Raw genomic sequence first — 24,951 nt, 5'->3', positions numbered from 1 at the left:
TTAAGAAAAAGTGGTCAATGCTTATCAAATGAAAATTTAAAAGCAAGAGCACTTCTAGAGACAACTGAACTGATTTTAGAGACAACAGAAATAAAGAAAGTGATAACTGCAAGAAAATGGGTAAATCAATTTAAGACATTAGCTTATAAAGATGGATGAAAGAATGAACGAAACTGTAATAGTATCAAGACTGTATTTTTGCTTACTCTTAACTCTCCAGTACCTCACATAGTGTCGAACTACATGAAAAAAATAAAGGAAGAAATAAAGTATTTCTTAAAAAATTTTATCACTCATGTTAATCTTAATAGTGTAAATTTTCTAGTAACAGTGAATGAGGAGGCACCTATTGGATTTGAAAGAAAATCTAAGAGATGTTATACTGGAAAATGTAAATTTGCCCCAGTTACTCCTCCCAAGAGGAAGTTAGTTATGGTTAAATTCTGATTATGAATAAGTTTAAATAAATGTTATTTTACTGTTAACTCAGTAAAAACTATTAGGAGATTCAACCCTCTTTGAAGAAGGTATCTCAGCTATGCACAACAAAATATTCCTAGATTTAATGCTTTCAGGAAAATAAACTTGTTCATTTTTTACTATCCTACCACCTAGGGGGTTTGTATTTCACAAGGAACACAAAGAGAGGGTTATATGTGCCTCTCTTCTCCCGTGACGTTAGGTATGGCATCTTCTGGAGTCACAAATAAAGACACTTTAAGCAGAGCCCCCATCCATGTTTTGAGAACACATTTTAACTTCATTTTCAGAAGTGTAAGGAATCAAGAATTAGGTACTTTTGAGGCCACAATGAAGTAATGATCTCAAATGGAAGCAATCCACAAAAGGCCACCAGAGCTTACTGTGTACTCTTAAGAGCTTATACTAAGCAATTTGGTTTAATCAAAATTCCATACTTATAAAATGCATGTGGATTTTTATCTGTATCTGTTGAACAGAAGTTATAAAACAGTGGTCATAACTATCATTGGCTTTTCCATACAATTAATGGTTGGCATACATGCTTCAGAATCTTCCTAATTTTAATTACGGCAGGTTTATTTCCTGAAACACTCTCGTGTGCTTAAAGGAAAACTTGGGTTGAGAAAAGTCATTTAATTAAAATCTGATGGAGAGTAAAAAATCTGTGTTGAAATTTTAAATTCTAGGATTCTACATTACTTTTCTTCTCATTAGCTCCCTCTGCTGTTTGTGGGGAAAAAATAGTTGATAAATTTATGAAGGATTTTCCTAGGTATCAGTTCCTGTGAATTTTGATTTTAAGCTTCTTATAAGAAATCTGTATGTCTGAAGGGAAAAAACCAATAATAAAAATGAATCTGTCAAACACTAGAAAAATCACAACATACTGAGCTATTAATATTATCTATTATCTAAAAGATGAAGCTTTTCTTGCAGAAAAAAATTTCCATAAGCCTTTCAAAAACAGCACCTAATGATTTTAAGTATCTTCTTTTGAGACAGAGCGAGCACGAACAGGGGAGGGGCAGAGAGAGAATCCCATACAGCTCTACACTGTTAGCACAGAGCCCCATGCAGGGCTTGAACTCACGTGAGAGAACCATGAAATCATGACCTGAGCCAAAAACAAAAGTTGGCTGCTTAACTGATGAAACCACCCAGGCACCCCAATTTTAAATCTCTTCTGTGTAATAATAATTGACATAACAAAATATTTCAGACCCATCTTTTAAAAACCATGAAATTTTGAGTTACAGTCCAAATATCACATGGTGATTTATCTTCAAAAATTATTAATGACCTATCGAGTTGACAACTGTGTCGGTCCTTTTTCAGTATTGATGAGAACAAACAAGATTTTACTTCATCATTATGTCATTTGTATTCCCAACACTGAACACAGTAATTTGAACCTTCAAATGACACTCCAGAGCATTTTATGTTGTGGGGCAATGTACCATATGAACATTTAGTGGGGTGGAGGTAGGTCTCATTTCCCAAAGGGAAAGAACAGAGCCTCTCAAAGGCTGAAGCTGAATTCCTTAAAGCTCTTGGGCTCTCCTGAGACCCTGCAAAATGTTTGTGTCTCCACAGAGGTACTTCTAGACCAGTCTTAAGACCACTGTGTGACTGTGGAGGTACAATCAAGGGATAGTGATGGGTGGGGGGCAGCTAGAGTGCTCTTAAGTGAGCTTAAAAAATCTCTACTCTTCTCATGAAACCGATAGGACGTTAAACCAAAACTGAAAGCAGATCCCACAATGAAAATGTCTTGTGTATCAGACTGCTTACTTGGGAAAATTAATAATTTTAAAAACATACCCTAGAATTTTTAGTTCTGATGTTTGCAGTTCAGACATCTTGATAAAACTGTTAGATACTCACTTCGAAAAGCACCAAGCACTTTAAGAGTTCACATCTCTGAACCAAACCAAAATTCCTACTCCTGAGGAACTTAAATCTTGTGGGGACACATTCCGAAACACGAATACAAAACAAAATGACACAGTGTATCAGAAGGTGCTGAGAACCACAGAAATAAAATGCAAAATGCAGGACAAAACAAGGCAGTCAGGACAGGCCTTGCCGTGCAGGCAAGATGTGCGTGAAGACTTAAAGGTTTAAAGAGCCTGCCAAGCACATGTTGGAGGGAAGAACGTCCCAGACAGAGGAAAGACCTAGTGAAAAGGCCCTACAAAGACAAGCAGGCCAGGCAAGTATGAAGAGCAGCAAGGAAGCCACTGTGACTGGCATGAGTGAGGGAGGGGACGACCAGGAGTTGTAGCACCGAGAGAAGAAACAAAAGGCCACGTCAGCCAAACTGTGAGGGGCCGTGGAAGCCACTTAAGGAACGTGGGCTTACGATGAGTGAAATATAAAGTGTTGAAAAAGAGAGTGATGTGCTTTGATGTATGATATGAAAGGATTATCTGGCCACTCTGCTGAGAGTGACCTAGAGGGCTACAAGGTCATTACCCTGTCAGGGTAACCGTAACAGCTGGATGGCCTAGTCAGAGAGGATGGCAAGATTCCAGCAAGGCACTGCAGTGGCGGTAGAGACGCGAGAAGTCAAATGCTGGCTGGACACACCATGAAGGCAGGACGAACAAGATTTCTTCATAAACTGAACATGGGGAAAGAGAGAAGGGTGACTCTAACATTTCTCACTGGGGAAGATGGAAGGATAGTGCTGCCATCAATCAACAGACATGGAGAAGGCTAGGGGCAGACTGGGAGGAAAGAAAAGCAGGTGGATGTTTGAGGCACTCAAGTTAGGATGTTGAGAAGGCAACTTTTACATAAATCTAGTTTACATGAGAGGTCTGTGCTAGAGACAGAAATCTGAAACTGTCAGCACACAGATGGCATTTAAAGCCATAGGACACCATGAGCTCACCAAGGGAGGGAACGCAGATAAAGACAAAATCATCAGAGGGAACCAACAAAGGAAGCACAAGGGGAATGAAGAAATAGTGAGGCAGGGGAAAAACATGTGGAACCCCAGAAGTGAAAAAAACATTAAAGAAGCCTAAGTGTCTCAAAAGCTACAGATGGGTAAAACCAGATGGAGACCACTGGTGACCTGGACAGCATTCTCTGTGGGGTCAGGCTGATAGTCTGGCTGGGCTGAGTTTCAGAGACTATGAAGGCAACAATTAGAGATACAGGATTAGCAACTCTTTGGAGAAGTTTTGCTGCAAAAAGAAGCACAAAATAATAAAAAATTAAGGTGAAAGATGATGAGTTAAATGAGGTAAAAAATTTTGTTAAAATTTCTTTGGTTTATTTAAGGTGAGAAAAATATTTGCATGCTAATGACCTGTTCAGTATTCATTTGCTCGAGGACTGCAGGTCTGTATGCTGGTGGTAAAAAACGTATGAGAGAAAGGATAGGATTCTTGGAATTTTAATGTTTGAGCGAGAGACAGACAGAGCATGAGTAGGGGAGGGGCAGAGAGAGAGAGGGAGACAGATTCCGAAGCAGGTTCCAGGCTCCAAGCTGTCAGCACAGAGCCCGATGTGGAGCTCGAACCCACAAATCATGAGATCATGACCTGAGCCGAAGTCGGACGCTCAACCGGCTGAGCCACCCAGGCGCCCCCAGATTCTTGGAACTTGAATCCTCGCTAGCTTAAGAAAACCAGCTCTAGTTCACTGGGAACTGGACAGGTTTTACACAGATTTAGGACAAGGTTTTGAAATGTAACAGGCCAGAAGACAAATTGTAAAATTTAAATGGTGATGTGAGTATGCAGTGGTGTTAAATTTCTTTTTAAAACAAGTCATTCTATCATCTGCCCCTGCTACAAACTTGATCACAAGATCCTCCTCCTTCATTATGGAAAAAGTAAGACCACGTCTTCCTTTTGATATTAGTGCTAATGAGATTTTAAAAGTTTCTATACACTGAGGAGACCCTGAAAAACTCTGGTTATACACAGGTATTGTACCTATAAGGTAGGTGCCAGGCAGTCAAGTCTTTAAGACAAAGGAATTAAAAGGATGGAGAAGAGGAAGAATCAAGGCAAGGAAGCTAAGAAAAGCTTTCCAGATGACTGCTAAGTCCCTTCACCAAGTACAAAGCAAAAGGGACATTTGTAGGGTCAATCAAGATAGCACCTGCCTACTGGCACCCCATTAATAATCAGGAAACTTTCAAATATATTAGACTTCTCCAAACCATGAAGAAATACATAAGTATAAAGTATTATTTATAGTGAAGCAATAAAAAGCTTAAAGAATTCAAGAGATACTATAATTTCAGTATAAAATGATAAATTACATGCTAACACTGGGTTAAGATCTCTCTTAGCACTAACTATTCTTTGTGTTCTCCACGTCTTTCCTCCCGTCTCATCACTGAAACCTACCCTTTCTTTAAAGTAAAACTAAACAACAGTTGTCTAATTAAAAACCAAGACGATCAATATTTCAGAATGTAAAAAGCCATTAGCGCCATCAAGACCAAAGGATTACTATCAGAATTCTGAAAAAAATTAGCTTCCAGTTTCTATATACTGAAAAAGTTTTCTATTACTCACTTTTAACCCAGCTGCATACCCGACCGGCTGTGGGGCAATATTGGACTGTCCAGCTTCCCCTATCACCACAGCTAAGCCAAAGACCTCCTGGAAGGCATCTCGGACGGCGGCAACTTTCACTTCTTTATTCGAGGTCACTACTATATCCAGTTCACCTCCAGATTCTACCAAGACAAGAAAAAAATTTCAAATCCAGATTAATGGAATTGTCCTAATCATTGTCATATGCTAACATTACATAATTATTACTAAGCTCACAAAATAATGCAAGACACACATTATCAACTTCTTTACAGGCTGAGGAAGCTAAGACTGATAAGACCTTGCCAACAGTAACATAACAATTTTGCGATGATGTCAGGATGCAAACCTAGGTCTCTCACACTCCGAAATCCTCTTTCACTACACCATCTGCTCTATCAGACACACTTTCACCCTCTAATCTAACAGCATCTTATTCCAAGTGCTTGGACGCAAACTACCAACTTTTCCTGACTTTTAAAAATGAGCATTTAATGCATTACCTGAGACAGTCTAGTCTGCAGGCGGGAGATACTGCATACCTTCTCAATGTTCTGAACATCTCATCTGCCACAAACAGAGCACAACAGTTGTTTTCCTATGAAATGCTGTTCCAGGGTATATTAGTAGATCCCCTTAAAACAGCCATTTTGTGATCAAACAAGATTGAGAGATGCTCTACACATTTCTCTCTTAGAAATCCACAGGGAGGGGCGCCTGGGTGGCTCAGTCGGTTGAGCGACTGACTTCGGCTCAGGTCATGATCTCACGGTTTGTGAGTTCAAGCCCCGCGTTGGGCTCTGTGCTGCCAGCTAAGTGCCTGGAGCCTGCTTCTGATGCTGTGTCTCCCTCTCTCTTTGACCTTCCCCCACTCATGCTCTGTCTCTCTCTGCCTCAGAAATAAATAAACATTAAAAAAAATTTTTTTTTTTAAAGAAATCCACAGGGAACATTAAGAGTCTCAGAAAACCAACAGTTAAAATTCATGGCTTTAACCCAGTACTTTCCATACTTTCCATCTGTTCATGGACTACTCATTTAGCATCTAATGACAGCTCCTACAAAGTCTTCCACAGATGTCAATTTGGGAAATAATGTTTTAACAGCTATGAAAAAAGTTTAATTTTCTATTATGTTGCTCTATTAATTTCACAAGATTTCATTTTCTGGTAAGTTTACACTTTGGATAAAACACATTGCCATTTTTAAGACTGCAAATCACAATGGTTTTCCTGCTTTCAGTTAACAAAGACACACACCTGTTATGCGTAAACTTCTGATACCATGAGGATGCTGGAGTTCCAAGTCCTTCAACTAACTGAGCGATCACAGAAATTAAATACGTGGCTTGTGGAACCCAAGTTACACATTTAGGGTATGTTACAGAAAATGAAAATGAAGGCTGTTATTGACAATAAGGAATGTGTCAGAGTTGTAAAAAAGTTCTGCACTCAACAAGGGCTGCCATGAAACGTACTTTTTATGTAGAAAATAGTTTACATGGTGAGTCAACTTTTTTATCCTACGTCTCCATCATTAGAAGAAAAAAACAGCATATGCCATAAATAAATGGGTTATCTAGCTATAAATTGTACATCTATTATTGTCCTAATATGCAAGCATATAAGGAAATGGAAGTACCAACACATATAAAACTTGAAATCTAAAAAGGCAAAGAGCAATATGAAATAAAAATTCTGAAACAGTTTTAATACATCACTTCTAAAAACGGTGTTCCATTTACACAGGGTAATTTGATAAATACACCTAATTATTTTTTTAAAACCTTAATCTAACATTTTGTGACATACTGAGTTCAAAGACCTATTTCTAAGCACTGCATACTTTGCCACCTGGCGTTAATGGCTGTCACGAATCAAATATAAAGATCAAGAAAGCGGTTTGTATTGTAAAATATTTTGCCCCAGAGACAATGTTATGGTATGCCCTAATAAACATCTTGTGGAACAGCTGAAAATATTTTCAAAACATCTGGGCTTTTTATCATGAATCTTTCTTCCTATTTAAGAGGATGATCCACAGATCCCATCTGTACTAGAGTTTCTTAAGTTACTAAAACCTAAAAGCATTGAGTCTCACAGGAGAGAACAAATACACTTTTTTTTCTAACTTTTTCTCCATGTGGCACCTATCTCTTGACTCTAGCTGAGTACCATTCAATTAAACATCCGCTCAAAAGGCTTCTCAGCCTTTTTTTGATGAGCAGTGCCACCTTTAATGACGACGAGGAAAGTAATTTTAAGAATTCAGGAAGCTAAATTGTGTTAAAATCCATTCCTAATATTCTTATGCCTTCTTGATACAAATGAAACTGTAATGATTTCTAGAATATATCCGTAAAAATTTTTTTTTTGAATTTTGTTAGAATGGTCTTGCTTTCACTGTCTCTAAAGAGTTGGCTTTTTCACATCAGTTTTACTGCTTTTTATAGTTAACTGATTAAGACTATATATTACGTTACGATATTTGCTGGGAGACAATTTATTTGATATTTTCCCCTGCAACCCGACCCCTTTCGTTTTCTGCCTTTTTCATGATGCCGCGCAGACCACTGGCCTGAAAAAAAGCCCAGGATGTGAGTCCTGACTCGATTAGCTTGGTCACCTCGGGGCAGTCAATGAGCTTGTTTTTTCACGGAAAAACATTTGCCACCTCAGGGGGCTTGTTGTTATGGTAAAGTAACTGCTTTCACAGTCTAACACAGTACCTGTTAAAATAGCAAGAGCTTCAAAGATACTACTTGCTTTCCTTCCCTCATTCAAAACATGAGCTTGCGAAGAATATATATGATGCATTAATTACGTCAAACTTGATTATTATGAATACGTGAAATCAGTATCTATGACAGGGTCCAATTTCTAAATCCTCTGGCAGTTACAAACACAAAGAACAATTCAGCTGATTTAATACTTGATTCAATTTTCTATTTCCAGAGAAGCAAGTGGCTAAGTGTAAAAACAAATTGAACATGGGTTCAATCTAGCTCCACCAAATTGTATACGACCTACGATAATAATCTCTCCTAACCGAGGTTCTTCATCTCCAACTTGAAGAAAATACTTACCCTGCAGAGGTCTTATGACAAGTACTGCCTGGCAGAGCAACCACTTAATAAAGGATACTCATTCCGATTAGGTCCTGTCCTTTGACATTTACTAGCCAACCACCAAATATCAAGACTCCTGAAAGCTACTAACTTTTCCCTTGCTACTCAAAATCTCTGTTCAAGTACCTGGTGCATGGCTCTGGCTTTTAAGTTGTTATCTTTAATAGAATTACTAAGAATTGGTCACTGATCCTGCTAACGATTATGCTTGTTCACATATTAGAACATGTACCTTCAAAATTAAACAGCATGGAACATGTATGTCTATGTCATCTGTCTGGAGAATTCTTGGTAATGGGGAGTCAAAGGTGGTTAAAATAACTTCCCCAACAGACCTGGTAATCAGACATTATTAGTAAATAGATCAACTCCCTCTAAAAATATTCCCAGGGTAAGCACAATCACTTAATTAAAATAGATGAAGTGGATGGGACGCCTGGGTGGCGCAGTCGGTTAAGCGTCAGACTTCAGCCAGGTCACGATCTCGCGGTCAGTAAGTTCGAGCCCCGCGTCAGGCTCTGGGCTGATGGCTCAGAGCCTGGAGCCTGTTTCTGATTCTGTGTCTCCCTCTCTCTCTGCCCCTCCCCCGTTCATGCTCTGTCTCTCTCTGTCCCAAAAATAAATAAACGTTGAAAAAAAAAATTAAAAAAAAAAATAGATGAAGTGGAGAATTATCAAAACCAAATATAAACAAAGCATCATTTCAGACGTCAACAGTGAATAAAATACAATTCACACAAAACAATACCAACCACATTTACAATTAAAATACACTAACTGCAATTAAACTATACTATACGAATTCATATGGGTTTTACTCCTCCCAAAGTTGATTCTGTGGAGTTTTCAAAATGTATCTGTGACTAAGAAAAAGTTAAGATTGCCAACGCTAAGACTTATAATCAAGAACATAAGATCTCCAATGATTACAAGACTATGGGTCACGGTGAGTGGCTGACAAAGGCATATACTTTAAAACCATACGGCAGACGCAGCTCTATCTTAAGTACATACTGATATACGGAGCCATGCCAGGGTCCAACGTTGTAATCATACTTTCCACCGAATGTTTTGTTTTGTCAAGCACAGATTTCACCATGGGATTTCCGGCCACACCCTGCACAGGACAAATTAATATATAAATGCCCATTCTAACTACAGAACACCTGACGGTGGAAGAAAACTTTTTTGAAGTTTCTGATACATGGTAGACCTGTGATTTTGTAAAATGTAAGAAAACATGGTTATAGCAATGTCAAATTGCTGTTAAGATTTCAAAATGCTTACCCTCAATTTCTCTTCTTATCGCAGACCCACAGCAGTCTACAGACCACACAGGCCTGTATATCCACATGTGTATGTATTCATTTTGTGGATGTATATATTCATACGTATTCATTTGAGACACACACACACGATCATTTCTCTGTATGTACATATTCTTATTGCATTTCATTTCCACTTATTTATATGAAAGACTATGCAAAACTTATCCATTAAGATCCCAAATAAAAACTGTAATGAGATGTCTCCATAAACTCATACTTGATTCCCTAACCAAAAAATATAAATAGTAATGTTTCTCACCCTTATTCCCCACAAGTTACCTATTAATATGTATTACTCCGCTATGTTCTACTAACGTTTCTTTTTTCCTGCTTCTTGTTTGTTGCGTTCATCCCCCAATTCTCTCTTTTAACCCAGACCCATTCCTCTGAATTCTTACAACCACACTATTAAGCAGAAGGAACTAGGTCTGAGTATTCCCTTCTTATGCTATACTTCTCCCGTGGTAAGAGACTTCTAGGGAGAAGTGCCTCCTGAGATGGCATCTGACTAGCAGGCTTTTCCAATCTACCACTGAACTGGAATCAGAAAAAAGTTGAGTTCATAACACATGCTATTAACAAAGGAAACTAGTAGTAATCCCTATATAAGGAAAAACCTTTAAAAAGTACAGAAGCATTTAAAAAAGAAAAAAAGGAAGCTTAGAAAAATACCATCCCTGTGTAACATAAAGCTCAAATGTAGTAAATAAGTTAGCTACTTAGCAATTTAAAAATATATTTAATATATAATTAAATTGTAGCCAAACTCTCCGCAGAATACTGGGAGAAACTCTGTCAGAGTGATTCCAAAATTCATTAAGAGAAATAAATGCAGAAGACTAGTAAAAAAAAATTCTTAAGAGAAACCTGCAAACTTATAAAATTAAATACTGATAAATCAGTGCAAAAGCAGGCACTTGGAAATGACCTTTATATCTTACTCATCAATGAATATTCCTAATCTCCCTGAGCACAGAGTCAACTTTCAATAAATGATAGTATAATAATAAACAGAGTTAATAATAATGGAAATAGTGAGGTACTATTGCAGGGGCAGGCCAAACAGTGGAAGAGAAACAACTCCAGAAAATGATATTAACACACAGTTTCGTAAAGATGACGTATCAAAACACTGGGATACGATGTTGCCAGAGTCGAGTAAGTGGTCAGAAAAAAATTAAGTTTGACTTCTACTTCATGTAATAAAGTATCAGCAACAAAAAACTGGTGGGTATAAAAAAAAATGAAACCATAAAAGAATTAGAAGAAATCACAGAAAAACATTCATGATATATTGTGGTGGTAAAAGGCCATTTTTAACATTAAAAAAAAAACAAAAAAAAAACCATAACACTGATATGAAGAACTTCTGCAAATCTAGATTTTGTCTCAAAAAAGGATAATATAATTTAAATGTATGATAAAAATAGAGAAAACTGCAACATATGATGGCATATAATAAAACATTCTTACTACATTAGGAGCTCTTAAGAATTTTTGTTCAGAGACGAAAAATCATCCCAATTCAAAAATGGGCAAAGAAAAGGACTAGAGACTTAAGAAAAAAAAACACGAATGGCAAAAAAAATCACATGAAAAAATGTTCAAATCTGTTAACGAAGAAATGCAAATTAAAACAAGGTATGTGTTGTGTTTATCAAATCAGAAAAAGCTGTATTTCAAATTCATAATCAGCGCTGACAAATGAAAAATGCTGGGACAGTCAGACATTCACTCTGTTCACGCTGACATTCATCAGAAATTAACCTCAACAAAACAGAGATGAGCACAAAGATCTGCCTACAAGCATGCTCATCACAGCTGTATTATAAGAATTACAATTGAGAATACTCAAGTCCATTAGCAAAATATGGGAAATAAATGCCACGGCATGAAGGGCAAAGCAGCCATAAAGAAAATTTCTGAAGAATGTTTATGGCTTGGAAGATGTTCCTGATACGTGCTACATAAGGACAAACGAGACACAAAATAGTGTCCACGTGTCACTACCCCATTTTGACTTTAATTTTAGAAAAGATCTATCTACGCAGATAAGCACATAAAAAAGATGGAGAGAAACTATAAAAAACTGGTCATAAGACTAAAAAGAATTTTTACTTTTCCTTATATCATTTTGTTCTTTAAAAATTATTCTAATGGCCATCTAATAATTTTAGAATTAAAAAGTTCAGCCTAGTTTTTACACTAAATACCCCTTACCTTAATAAAACCCCAGAGTCCACCAGCAGATGCTTCATCCTGACCTCTACCAACTCTGGGATCTTCTTGTTCCTCTGGAAAGGTAATGGCTGATGTGGTTCCAGGTCCCTGTGCCAGAGATGACAAACTGGCTTGCTGAGTAATGGGAGTCGGCAAAATACCTAGTAAATGGCAAAAATTTCTAATATGTGTAATTTATTTCATAAACTATTTCCTGTAAAAAGATGTATGAGATGAGTAGCTCAAAACAGCTTCAATAATGTGAATATATACTCAGGCATTTTTTTTTTTTTAATTTAATGTTTATTTATTTTTGAGAGAGACAGAATGAGCCAGGGAGGGGCAGAGACAGAAGGGGGGCAGGGGGACAGAGGATGGGAAGCAGGTTCTGCAGTCAGCATGGAGACTGAGGTGGGGCTTGAACTCACAAACCTCGAGATCATAACCTGAGCCGAAGTCCGAAGCTTAACGAATTGAGCCACCCAGGCACCCCTATACTCAGGCATTTCAGGACTGAGTTATGTACTCCAAGAATCACCTAAATCTTTATAAAATACAAATGGAACAAGATTCCAAAGAACAAATTTCTTTCCCTTTCTGTAGACATTTTTATGAAGTGTCCCGAAAATGGACCAAATATATATCAAAAAGTACTTCCTATTGGCCCTATTTAGCACTTGGATGTGGGCAGCTATAATTCCAATCCCTTTAATGCATAAAATTAGTTGATGTGAGCACCCAAGCCTATCCTATAAAAGAGTATGACAATAAGTACATATTCCATGTGCTCTACTTGAACTCAAAATAGAAAATTCACACATTCATGGACGTATTATACTGTACTAAAAATTCTGTTTTTAAAGGTAGATAAGCAGAAACCTTGGTAATAAAAATCACAAAAAAGTAGCTTCTTTTTGTAAAAGGAGAAGTAACAGGCAGAAGATGACAAGGCTGAAGTTTGGATACTGGTTTTCAAAAACCATTCGGCGAAGACAAAAAAGTAGGTATAACCAACTTAGAAAAGGAAAATGGCCCAACACCACAAACTTAAGGTATACATGAGCTTTTATTTGGTTCTAAATTTTTACCTGGCTAAATAAAACTATTTCCTGAACCATTCTGCCCATATAACCTTTCAAGTAAAGCTTTAAGAAACTCTAGAATTTCACCCTGGTATTTCTCTGTAGGAGAAACTGCACTTCATATACTAAACATGTACATTTTACAACATATTAACTTTAGCATTTACTAAGTTAACAACAGCTTTATTTCGATAGTTTAAATGTCAATGGGGCACCTGGGTGGCTCAGTTAGTTGGGCATCCGACTTCAGCTCAGGTCATGATCTCATGGTTCGTGGGTTAGAGCCCTGCGTCCAGCTCTGTGCTGGTGGCTAGGAGCCTGGAGCCTGCTTCAGATTCTGTGTCTCCCTCTGTCTCTGTCCCTCCCCGCTCATGCTCTGTGTCTCTCTCAAAGATAAACATTAAAAAAATTTTTTTAAAGAAAAAAAAAAAGTCAAAACATGAGAACATTCCAGAGATTAAAGAAAGGAGCTAAAAATAATGCAGCAAGAAACAACAAAGTTAAAAAAAAAAAAGTAATAGAGAGACAGTGCTGAGGCGAAAGTGAAATGATACAACTGCTTTGGAAAAGTCTAGCATTTTCTCAAAGCCAGCAATCCCGTGCCTAGGTATATACCCAAGAGACATGAAAACATGTCCTCATGAAAACTTGTACACCAATGTTCATAAAAGCAGTATGCATAACACCAAAAAGTAGAAACAAAACAAAGTTCATCAACTGATGAAATAAAATGTGGAAGGAATATCCATACGACAAACAGAGTACAGAAACATGCTACATATGCTAAGTGAAAGAATCCTGTCACAAAAGCCACACGCTGCATGATTCTATTTATATGAAATGTCCAAAATAGGCAAATTCGTAGAGACAGAAGGCAGATGAATGCTTCCTTTGGGCTGTGAACGTTGGGAGCAAGTCAGGAGTGACTGCTAAGAGCAATAGGGCTTCTTTTCGGGGGGGCGGGGGGGGCGGTGTGATTAAAAGGTTCTAAAACTGATGATGGCGATGGTTGCAGAACTCAGTAAAAACTCTGACAACCACTGAATTGTATATTTTAAAGGGGTGAATTATATGGTATGTAAGTTATTTCTCAATAGAACAGTTATTAAAAAACAACAACCACATACTTAAACATTACCTACAGCCATTTAATTCAAATATCAGTAAGAGAGGATTACCTGTGACGGGAGGTGCAGAGAACGACGGCATCAGGGGTGTCTGGGGAGCTCTTCCCGCATGTCCCCTTGTAATGTCATAAGCGGCCCCAACAGAAAACCCCGATGTGGGAGGACCAGAAGAGGGTGCAGGTAAGAGCGTGTTTGGGGCAGAAGATGGAGGAGGGAAGTGGGACAGAGGAGGGCTAGTGAAGGCGGCAGCAGGTGCTGGCGAACCCGGAGGTGGCACGGAGGCAGCAAGCGCTGGGACAGAAGGGACGGGTGAAGGTGGCACCAAGGGCGTAGAGGGCCTCACGGGAGGAAGGGGCGGCTGGGGGGTGGCATACACGTGCGGCGGCAAGGTTTGTATGGAGGACACATTTGGAGAAGAAAAGGAACCGGTTGCAGCTAAAAAAACAGGTGGGGAGGGGAAAAAAAACAGAAGACTGAAAATGTTTTCACTTGATTTTCAAAGTATCTTATCACATTTTTCTTGCAAAATCTAACACATTAACAAGCAAGCCATAACTGAGTATTTAAAATGTACAATTTGAATTACACAACAAATATGACTGAGTGCAAATGACTTTCAACTCCCTTAAGTAAAAGAGGCAGCCGTATATAATTAAGTTACAGTCCCATTCATAAGCAGATCTTTGTGTTTTCATTCATTTTGGATGTATTTTTAATAAAATAGAGCTGTTTTTCACCACTGCTAACTTCAGCATAAAAACCTACATACTGGCTGAAAAATTTTGGCCAGAAAGTTAATCATCAAACCCACAGAACATGAGACAAAACCAATACGTGCTTCTTAGGATATTTTTATAAGAAGATGATTTAATACAGTCAGTGTAAATACAAAGAACAAAACTTGACCCAAAGCAAAACACAACGTTTTCTACCTGCGGGCTTAAATAAGAAAGGCTCCTTCCTTTCATCCTGGCAAAGATCACAAGAGTTGTAAATATGTAGTCTTCTAATTGACTCTGAGAAAAGTTAAGTGTCTTCACCGCCCTCCAGACACACTAGACACTCGACAGCTTCATGTACCTGAAGGAAGGGGGGTTGAAGACACAGCAGCCGTGGCTGGTCCTGCAGGATGTGGAGGAGGAGTCCCGGGCGGGGTGGTCTCTATTCCACTCTCTTCCATCATTTTTCTTCAGTTATGGTTTACTGTAAAGATATAAAATTGTAATAAATATTATACGGTAATCACATGAATGTATGTAAGTCTTATATCTAGATTCCAGTCACTGTTACATTTAAATTAAAAATGAATTTTTTAAGCATTAAGTATCACTCAGTATTTTTTGAGAGGGAGGGGACAGAATCTTAAGCAGGCTCACACCTAGCCTGGAGCCTGACACAGGGCTCATTCCCACTACCCAGAGATCACGACCTGAGCTGAAATCGAGAGTTGGACACTTAACCGACTGAGCCACCCACCCAGGTGCTCCTATTATTAAATATTCTTAACATTACTTCTCTCCCCATGGTGTATTATGTGGGCTATTTCTGTTAACACGAAAATAAAACTGAAATGTGCTCCATTCCCAGTATCTCTAGTTCACATCTTAAGTCATCTTTAGTAACTGTGAAATGATATGTTTCACGTACTGGAAACATTAACTTCAGCAAAAATGTTATACAGTAACTAAAGAGCAGGTCTGGGGCGCCTGGGTGGCTCAGGCAGTTAGGCTGTCCGGCTTCGGCTCAGGTCATGATCTCACGGCTTGTGAGTTTGAGCCCCGAGTCGGGTTCTGTGCTGACAGCTCAGAGCCTGGAGCCTCTTCAGGTTCTGTGTCTTTCTCTCTCTCTCTCTCTCTCTGCCCCTCCCCTGCTCACACTCTGTCTCTCTCTGTCTCTCAAAAATAAATAAACTTAAAACAAAATTTTTTTTTAAAAAAGCAGGTCCTAAGACAATAATGAAGTACAAAATATGGGAAAACTTCCTTAAAAATGACAAATTTCCAAGCTTGTCTCAAATATAAAATCAAAACTTCCAAATAAAACTTCAGAATTTGCTTTTGATGTTTCTATTCATTTAACAAATATTCAGTGAAAGTCAACTGTTTGCCAAGCACTGTACTGGTGCCTGTGGACATACAATGTATGCAGAAACAAACAGGATACATACAGTCTAGTAGCAGAGACAATAAAATAATACCACCCATGTGCAATGAACTGAATTATGTGCTCCATGGGTAAGAACACAGTCTTGAGAGGAATATGATTCTGAGTTGAAAGGGAGGAAAGACAATCACATATAAGCAGAGATCTGAAAGATATATAGAATTAAGCAAGGGAAAAGAACTAAGGAGAGCAGATTCCAGACAAAGTGAAAATAAAGGAGGTAAACAAGCCCTGTAAGGGCGGGGGACAAGACAAGTTCAAGAAAATCCATGTGCACTGAACAGAAAAGAAGAATGAAGACTGGAGACACAGGCAACAGCCCACACTGGGGTGAACCTTATACACCAGGTCAAGGAGTTGGGGTTTTTAAGAACAGAAAATCATCGTACAGCATTCAAGCTGGAGATGAAATCTCGGTCTTCTGTTTTAACTTTTTAAAAGTTTTAGAGGCACCTGGGTGGCTTCAGAGGTTAATCGGCGACTTCAGCTCAGGTCATGACCACAAGGCTTGTGGGTTCGAGCCCCACAGTGGGCTCTGTGGTCACAGCTCAGAGCCTGGATCTGCTTTGAATTCTGTGTCTCCCTCTCTCTCTCTCAAAAATAAATAAGCCTTAATTTTTTTTTTTTAATTAGATTCAAAGAAAGATGCAAAATAGACCAGAGTTCTTGGACTACCCTACACTCAGCTTCTCCAGCAACAGCATCCTACCTAACTGCGGTACAGTGATTAAACCCAGAAAATTAACATTGGTTCAATACTAGTAACTACAGACTTTATTTGCATTTTCACCTGTGTGTATGTTTGTGTGTGCAGTTCTATGAAGTTTCATCATCTGCAAAGACTCATGTAACCAACACCACAATCAGGTTACAGAACTGTTCTATTACCCTAAAGAAACTCCCTCAGAGTGTTCCTTTGTCGCATCCGCCCACTAACCATAAGCCGTGGCAACCGACTGTTCTCTATCATTTTCTCATTTCATGAAATGTTACCTAAATAGAATCATACAGCATACGTTTTGAGATCAGCCTTTTTTTTTTTTTTTTTTTTTTACTCAGCATAATGCTCTGGAGATCCATCCAAGTTGTTGGCTCTATCACTAGGTAGGTTTTTTTAACTGCTGAACAGTATTCCATTTTATAGATGTGCCACAGTTTAGCTACTGGTCTGCTGAAGGATGTATTTAAAGCTAATTCCAGCTTTTGCCAATTCGTATTTGTGTCCTAAGTATGAAAACATTCCTTTGACCACAGTATGCAGACAGGGACACGGGACAGAGTAAATGCAGAGAGAAGGATAGAAGTGGTTCATATAAAACTGGTAACACTCTAGACAAGTGGCTCTCACATGCAGGAAGAAAAGAGGATAATCCTGCCTCTCACGGTCATTTGCCAACGTCTGAAGACCTTTGTGGTTGTCAGAACTAGAGGGACTACTATCATCTAGTAGGTCAAGGCTCGAGATACCACTAAAGATCCTACAATGCACAAGACAGCCCTCACAAGAAAGAATTATCCAGCCCCAAATAGCAAAAGTGCCAAAGGTGAGAAGCTCTGGCCTAGACACATGTGATGATACGGGAGAGAGAGGAGAGTAGGTCGACTGAAGAACTGGATACGGGGCAGTGGCAGGAAGAGGCATGACTTGCACAACTGCACAGATGTCTACACCATTCACGAAGACAGGGATACAGGAAGAGGTCAAGGTATTTGTATGACGTCTTCTCTCTTGGGAAGGGGGCATTGTGCAGTGTTTAATACTGGACACGTCGAGTTTCAGCTCCTTGAAACACCCAAATAGAGACATGTGACTTGCTCTGCGGTTTCAAAATAAGTGGGGGTGGGGATGTCTTCACTTTACTGATAGCCTCTAAAGTCATGTTCTGTAATGAGGTTACCTAAGAGAATACCATGAAAAGAGAAGATGACCCCATCAGTCCTTGAAAAATAGTCTGGCAGAAAGAAGATGAGCTTACTGAGAAGAGGGAGACGACCAAAAAGAAGAAAACCAGGAGACCATAGGGTCCAAAAGCTAAAGAAGAGTTTCAAGGTGGGAACAGGCAGCAATATCAAATGCTGTGGAAATGCCAAATACAGTGACTGATGTCTGAAAAAGTCAATGGCTTGCCCAAACTAAGATATGAACACAGTGACAGCGATTTCCATGCAGAGTGGGCTAGAAGGCAATTTCAACCACAATGAGTAGAAGGTGAGGCAGAAATACACACTTTCAAAAAGTATGGTTGTGAACCTACAGGAAACATCTGTGTCATTAAGAAGGAACGGGGATCAGGGAGGCAAAATCCTTTCATTCAGTACCCATACACCTAAGGGCAATAACCTCGAACACAAATGGCCTTCTGGGGACTTTATCACTCCCTGCGAAAGCTACCTCTTTTCATCTCCCCATTCTGTTGGTCATTCAGTCTCCTCCTACAGGTGCTGCCAAATCCTTACACTGGCTGGTGGAAGTCAGGTTTAAAGATAATCTTGATCCATAACACTAACGAATGTGTTGGCAAAATGACCTCTGCAATGAAAACAATCTATAACCTGCAACAAAAGGTCAATTTTTTTCAGTCTTTAAAAGATACCCTATTTAAGAAACAGCTTAATGACAATACTGGATAAATGTTGTGTGCATAAACATGAACCCTTCTAAAGAAAAGCTATCGTGACAACAGTGAAATGTCAAAGTTGATAAAGGTTTTAGTGCAGAAGTCTCAGCGTAAGAAGTATTATTAATGTATTAACATTAAAGAAAGTGATGAAAATGGCTTAGAAAAATTGAGCCCTCAGGCTTTGGCCAGACCCTCCTCTTCCAATTTGCTTCCCATCAGAGTTTTCTGTTAAAAAGTGAATGCCTACTTATTAGAATACAATAAAAGAAATGGAATAATGCAGCTTTGATGATAAAAGCACTAAAAGCCATTATTGATCTTTTACTAGCGCAAAAGACGGTCTTCACTAACAGACAAAACAGTGCCAAAGCAGGATGTGAGTTTTGCCTTTGCATTCTCAGTTGTGAGGCCAAAAGAAACTTCCATAAACGTTAAGTGAATGAAATAATGGCCCTACAGGAGAAAGGCTGGAATGCCAAAATGTGTCACTTTGGCGGGAATGTCCACGGTGCCTCTCAAAGTACCTACTTTGAAATGCAGAAATGGATGTATCACTCGGCCAATCTAGAAGAGGAGCTTTCTTGCAAACTTGCCTAAAGACTTGGCTCCAGGGAGGAACAAAGAGACAGCAGAAGGCAAACACCCTCTGGAAAGGGGCTCGGCCCGACTGGAGAAACCTAGGGAAAACAAGCTACTTCCCAAGGGCGGGCCCGGGGTGTGCACCCCAGAGCCGAGAGAAGGCCGAAGCTGCCGAAATCCTGTTCCTGGAGGCAGCGGCCTCCCCGCAGGCTCTGCCACGTCTCCAGGCTGGGCTGGGCCGGCCTAAGGTCAGCGGGCGCCTGCCGCCGGTCCCGCTCCCACATCCAGCGCTCTGGAAGGCGGAGCCAAACGGCCACGGGCGCCAGTCTGGGTCGGCGCCCCGGAGCGCAGGGCCGGCACAAGACCCACAACCCGCACTCACAGGGCTGAGCGCGGCAGGGACTGCTGGCCTGGCGAAGCACGCTCGCACAGCTTACGCCCGGACTCCACGACAGCAGGGCTCCGACGCGACCCTAACCATCTCCGGGCACCGGCCGGCCCGCCCACCCGGCAGGGACGGCGCCCGCAGGCGCCCGCATCCCATCCCGCCGCCCGCAAGCACCCGCGTCGCTGCCAGGCTGACGCTCACCTGGGGGGGCCCGACAGAGCGTCTGCGTGGCAGTTGAAAAGCGCGGGACGTGGAGTTTGGGGTGCTAAGAGTAAAGCTCGGAGAAGACCACGAAGACGCCGGCAGAAGCTCAGCGCCGCGCGTCCCCGCCTCCAAGATGGCCACCGGAGGCGCACGCCCCTGCGGCTGCCACGTCGACCGCGCGTCGCCCCGCCCCGCGCGTCGCCCCGCCCCGTCCGCTGGGAGCCGGGTCTCTCCTCGCCCCGCCCCGCCCCCCGCCCGCCCAGCCCGAGGACGCTAGTCTAACCCGTCTGAGTACCTCCGACCTAAGGTGCTGCTGCCGGCGGGTCTCGGCGCATTCCCCCCAGAAACGTTCTTCTGTAGCACGGTCATGCTTTCCACTCCACATCCCCGCACCCGAGAACGGCACTCTCGTTACCAGGTGTAGCTCCCTTTATCCTGTGCCGTGGCTGCCCACGGGATGGAGATGAGCCAGCCAAGGTCGTCTAGTCCAGCCCCCACCTGCAAGAAGGACCCCGCTTCACAAACGGGGGACTTGCATATTTACAAAGATTTCCAGATAACAGCAGTGGCTTGCATCCTGAGAAAGAGACAGCGGGCGGGTAAAAGGTAGCAGCTACTGTTACATTTTCCTCAACCACAGTACGTTTACATTTTTTCTTTTTAATTGAAAAACCCAAGACAAAGATCATCAACCTTCTTAACCTTAAGTGCCTCACTTAAAACAATACTTGAAACAGTTTTGGCTCCATAATGTACCTTAAATAAATAAGCGAATGGCGTGCAATGGAGGAAAATAAGGGATTTGAAATCACAAGTCTGGGTTTGGGGCTGAGACTACCCTAATGCCAGTGGTGCAGCTATGTCCTTGTACAGGTCGCTCAGCCTCTTCCCGTCTCCCTATTTCCATCTGTAAGCTGAGAATAGTATCATAGCTGAGAATAGTATCATTTGTCATCTCTAAGTCAGGCAGGTAACAGTCCAAATGAGATGTATGAAAGCACTTCTTAAACTGTGTCGTGTTAAACACATGAATATTTGTTTTTGCTGTTTCCAGATTCCTTTAGGAGCCTATAGATTTCACATTAATAGATCTCTTGGACTTGACAGTCATGAGCACTCTAACATGCCTCACTAAAAAGTTAATGGTATTTAACTATGCCCAAACTTTAGATCATGCCTTGCCACTACAATGGGTTGTTCCTTTTGGTGGTGACTCTTGTCCTGCCCATAGAGAATGGGTGTAGGTAGGTATCCAGGTTACTCTTCCAAAAGTGCTGTTTGGGGTGGGGCTGAAAGTAGTTACCATCTCCAACCTGTTTGGCTGAAACCCTTAACAGCTATAAGGTTTGTTGGCTTCTTCATTCATTCAACAAATATTCATTACTGGCTGCAATGTACTGCACATGAATGCTAGAAATATAGAACGAACAAGACAGACAAGGTCCTGACACTTCATTTTCACAGCAGACAGAGGAAAATACACTGTAATGAGCACTTTGAAGAAAATCAATAAACCAGTAAGTTACAGACAGTAATTGGTCACTTTGGATAGGGTGAATGAGCAAGGCTTCTCTGAGGAGGTTTGAACAGAGACCTGTAAGGAAGCAGGCCTGTGGTTGTCTGGATGGAAGGAAGGGCACACAAAGGCTCTAAGAGAGGGTGCTTAGCACCTTTCCAGAACAACAAGGAAACTGGGACTGGGGGGGGGGGTAAGAAATGAGGTCAGAGAGATAGGAGGGCTAGATCATATCTAGGCTTGCAGGCCCTGTAAAGACTTTTGGGTTCTATTATGAGAGAAATGAGGAGTGGAAGGTTTTGAGCACAGGACTCAGAAGATTTGACTTCAGGGTGAAATCACTCTCTGATTGCTGTCATTGTAGGGACACAAGGACTAACACGGGGTTGCCAATAATAGCACGTGAGTTGGCCTGTATCTCTAATTGGGCAGGAAGAGGTGATACTTGGTCTAGGTATATTTTGAAGGTTGATTACCAATGGATTGAATGTGAGCTGTTACCAGTTTCCTGGGACTGCCCAACAAATCACCACAACTGGTTAGATAAACAACAAACGTTTTTTCTCTTCCAGTTCTAGAGGCCAGAAGTCCAAACTCAAGGGTCAGCAGGGATTCTCCAAAGGCTCCTGGAGAGAATCCTTCCATGTGTGTCTAGCTTCTGCTGGATCCAGATGCTCCTTGACTTGTACCAGTGCAACATCAATCTCTACTTACCTTTGTATGTCCTTCTCCCTAGTGTCTCTGTGTCTCAAACCTCCCTCTGCCTTTCCTTAAGCATACCTATCATTGCACTGAGGGCCCCTCCTAAATCCAGAGTGATCTCATCTCTATATCCTTAGGGGTCTACACCCAATTCCCAAATAAGCTCCCATTCACAAGTTCCCAGTAGACATATCTCTTGGGGAGGCCACTATTCAGCTCACTACATGGGCCATGACAGACAGGAATCAACCGAGTAAGATTATGACCTCGAATTGCATTTAAAACATTTTATGTTTTGCTTTCCGCTTTCCAATGAAACTTCAAAAGAATGTGTGGCAGGTGAGACTACTGTTCTAATATTAGAAGACTTTGAAAATTGTGTGTAGAACTGGAATTGAAACGCAGAATTCTTTACCCCAACTGCAGGTCTGCTTTTGGGTGGTAATAAAATGTGTTCCTAGATAGAGGGTAATGAGGGGCACTGACAGAAAATTGCTGCCTAATGACAGAGCAAAGATCTGCTTAGTTTGTTTAGTTATTACTAACAGATCTCACCAAGTTTTTTCCTTCTGGGAAGTCTCTCATAAATAAAGTCCAGAGGCGCCTGGGTGGCTCAGTAGGTTAAGCGTCGGACTTCAGCTCAGCTCATGATCTCACTGTTGCTGGGTTCCAGTCCCATGTCAAGCTCTGCACTGACAGCTCAGAGCCTGGAGCCTGCTTCGGATCCTGTGTCTCCCTCTCTCTCTGCCACTCCCCAACTCACACTCTGTCTCTGTCTCTTGAAAATAAATAAATGTTAAAAAAAATTTTTTTTTAAATAAGAGAGTTCATTTTTCAGCCATAATGAGAGACACCATGTTAGAGTGGAAATTTGATTTTATCACCCCCAGGCAAACGGAACTATTTCCCACACGAGTTGAAGTTTTTTAGCTCACTACAGAGTCTACGCTTAAATATTCTTAAAATAGTCTATAAAATGTATAATATTCATATGGATATTAAAGCATGTAGTTTGGTTTTATTTTTTTATCATTTATTATTTTTGAGAGACAGAAAGAGTGCAAGCAGGGGAGGCGCAGAGAGAGAGAGAGAGAGAGAGAGAGAGAGAGAGAGAGAGAGAAAGTCAATGCAGGCTCCAGGCTCTGAGCTGTCAGCACAGAGCCTAACATGGGGCACAAACCCACGAACTGTGAGATCATGACCTGAGCCAAAGTCTGATGCTTACCTGACTGAGCCACCCAGGTGCCTCTAAAGCCTGTATTTTGAGGTAGGCAGGAGAAGAGGCTGGAACTCCGGGCATCTGCAGCATGACCAGGAATAAAGGCAGAACTGAACCTGGTCAGAGATACCATGGGCTGGGCTGAGAAAATGCTCCACGAGGTCCACATACACAAAAGACACATTAGCAGATACATCAAGGCTACCAGCCAACACATAGGGACCAGGGGCCCACAGCCAGGCAAACAGGATCGAGAAGTTTCCTAGGAAGGAGAAGTATTGATCCAAACATTGCATGGGAAATGCTTGTACTGAACGATTATGCATGGTTGCTCTGGAATTCAAGTTTAGGAGTTAAGCAAGGTATGACTTAGAGTCCGCAAGGCAATGTGGTATAGATTGAGACACAGTTCTTGGTATAGACAACCTGGATTTGAATCCTTGCTCCAGCACCTGCTATGCCAACAACTAGCCCTGGGCATGTCACTTAAGCCCTGCCTGGATTTCTTGACCCATGAAATGAGAATATATTAATACCTACCTCATAGTTTGTTGCTCGAAGAAAAAACGTGTCGAGTGCTGGTGTGAACAGCACCTGGCATAACATTGTCTAGGTAAGTGTTACCTCTTACTCTTGAACTTTGAAATTGTCTAAATAGTCCTCTGATGATGACTTTTAAATCAAAAAGAAGTTTACTTAGATGAGCCTGAGTTGTAATTTCCAAATTTTTTTTGCTTGTTTGCCATCAATGAAAAATTTCCTTTAGTTATAAATAGGGTGGCCCTGCCTCTCAATTTGCCCAGGACTCTCCCAGTTTAGGACTACTGTCCTGGTATAATTATGAAAAGTTCCCACCTTTTATTCTCAAAAATGTTCCAGTTTGGACAATATGTCTTATACTCATTCTAGCTACAGAGATATTAAGAAGTTAATCTTCTTTCAAAAAAAAAAAAAGTTATTCTTCTTACACATGAGTTATAGTGTGAAAATTTCAATACCTGCCTCTCAATCACACACATGTAAGAATCCATTTCCATTTGCTACAAAGAAGAACTTATCTTTTATATATATATATATATATATATATATGGAAACATTCTTGGGCACCTGGGTGGTTCAGTCAGTTAAGGGTCTGACTTGTGATTTTGGCTCAGGTCATATTGTCACAGTTGGTGAGATCCAGCCTGGGTCAGGCTTTGTGCTGGCAGCATGGAGCCTGCTTGGGATTCTCTCTCTCCCTCTCTCTCTGCCCCTCCCCAACTCGTGTCCATCCCCTCTCTCCCTCCCTCCCTCCTTCTCTCTCTCTCTCTCTCTCTCTCTCAAAATAAGTAAATAAGCTTAAAAAATCTATGATTCTCCACTGCCTGAATGATAAAATCTTAAAAATTAAATTTACCCTCACTTTCTAGATCCTTTGCTCTTCCCGAATCTTCCTTCATAATCCCTAGCCATCAGCTGCATAGATCAGCCCCCTCTAGAAACCATCTGCCTTTGCTTCTATCAGTCCCTCTACCTGAAATGCTTTTTTTCTCTTTCCATCTTCTGCTAATAGGTATGCCTCATTTTTTAAGGATGTGATCAAAGTTTACTTCCATCATAAAACATTTCACATTGCATCTTTGTTGGTTGT

At 40.7% G+C, this 24,951-nt stretch overlaps 1 protein-coding gene across 2 annotated transcripts in view; it reads right to left on the bottom strand.

The window, feature by feature from the left end:
• The window catches only part of PRRC1 (proline rich coiled-coil 1), a 36,291-nt gene extending 16,277 nt beyond the window's left edge, over nt 1–20,014 (bottom strand). The window contains exons 1-6 of one of the 2 annotated variants that reach the window (XM_047864559.1): nt 19,882–20,014; nt 15,010–15,132; nt 13,981–14,364; nt 11,721–11,881; nt 9,187–9,289; nt 5,025–5,188 (exon numbers count right to left, since the gene is read on the bottom strand). In XM_047864559.1, the coding sequence (XP_047720515.1) occupies nt 5,025–5,188; nt 9,187–9,289; nt 11,721–11,881; nt 13,981–14,364; nt 15,010–15,112 (915 nt within the window). In that variant the 5' untranslated portion in view covers nt 15,113–15,132; nt 19,882–20,014. Of the gene's footprint in view, nt 1–5,024; nt 5,189–9,186; nt 9,290–11,720; nt 11,882–13,980; nt 14,365–15,009; nt 15,133–19,674; nt 19,827–19,881 lie in introns of those variants that run through there. The other variant, XM_047864564.1, reaches the window with a different exon arrangement.
• Between the last annotated feature and the right edge of the window lie 4,937 nt (nt 20,015–24,951).

This window comes from Prionailurus viverrinus, chromosome A1 (assembly GCF_022837055.1).
Source record: "Prionailurus viverrinus isolate Anna chromosome A1, UM_Priviv_1.0, whole genome shotgun sequence".
Taxonomy (NCBI): Eukaryota; Metazoa; Chordata; class Mammalia; order Carnivora; family Felidae; genus Prionailurus; species Prionailurus viverrinus.
This window is presented reverse-complemented; position numbering and strand designations above follow the sequence as displayed.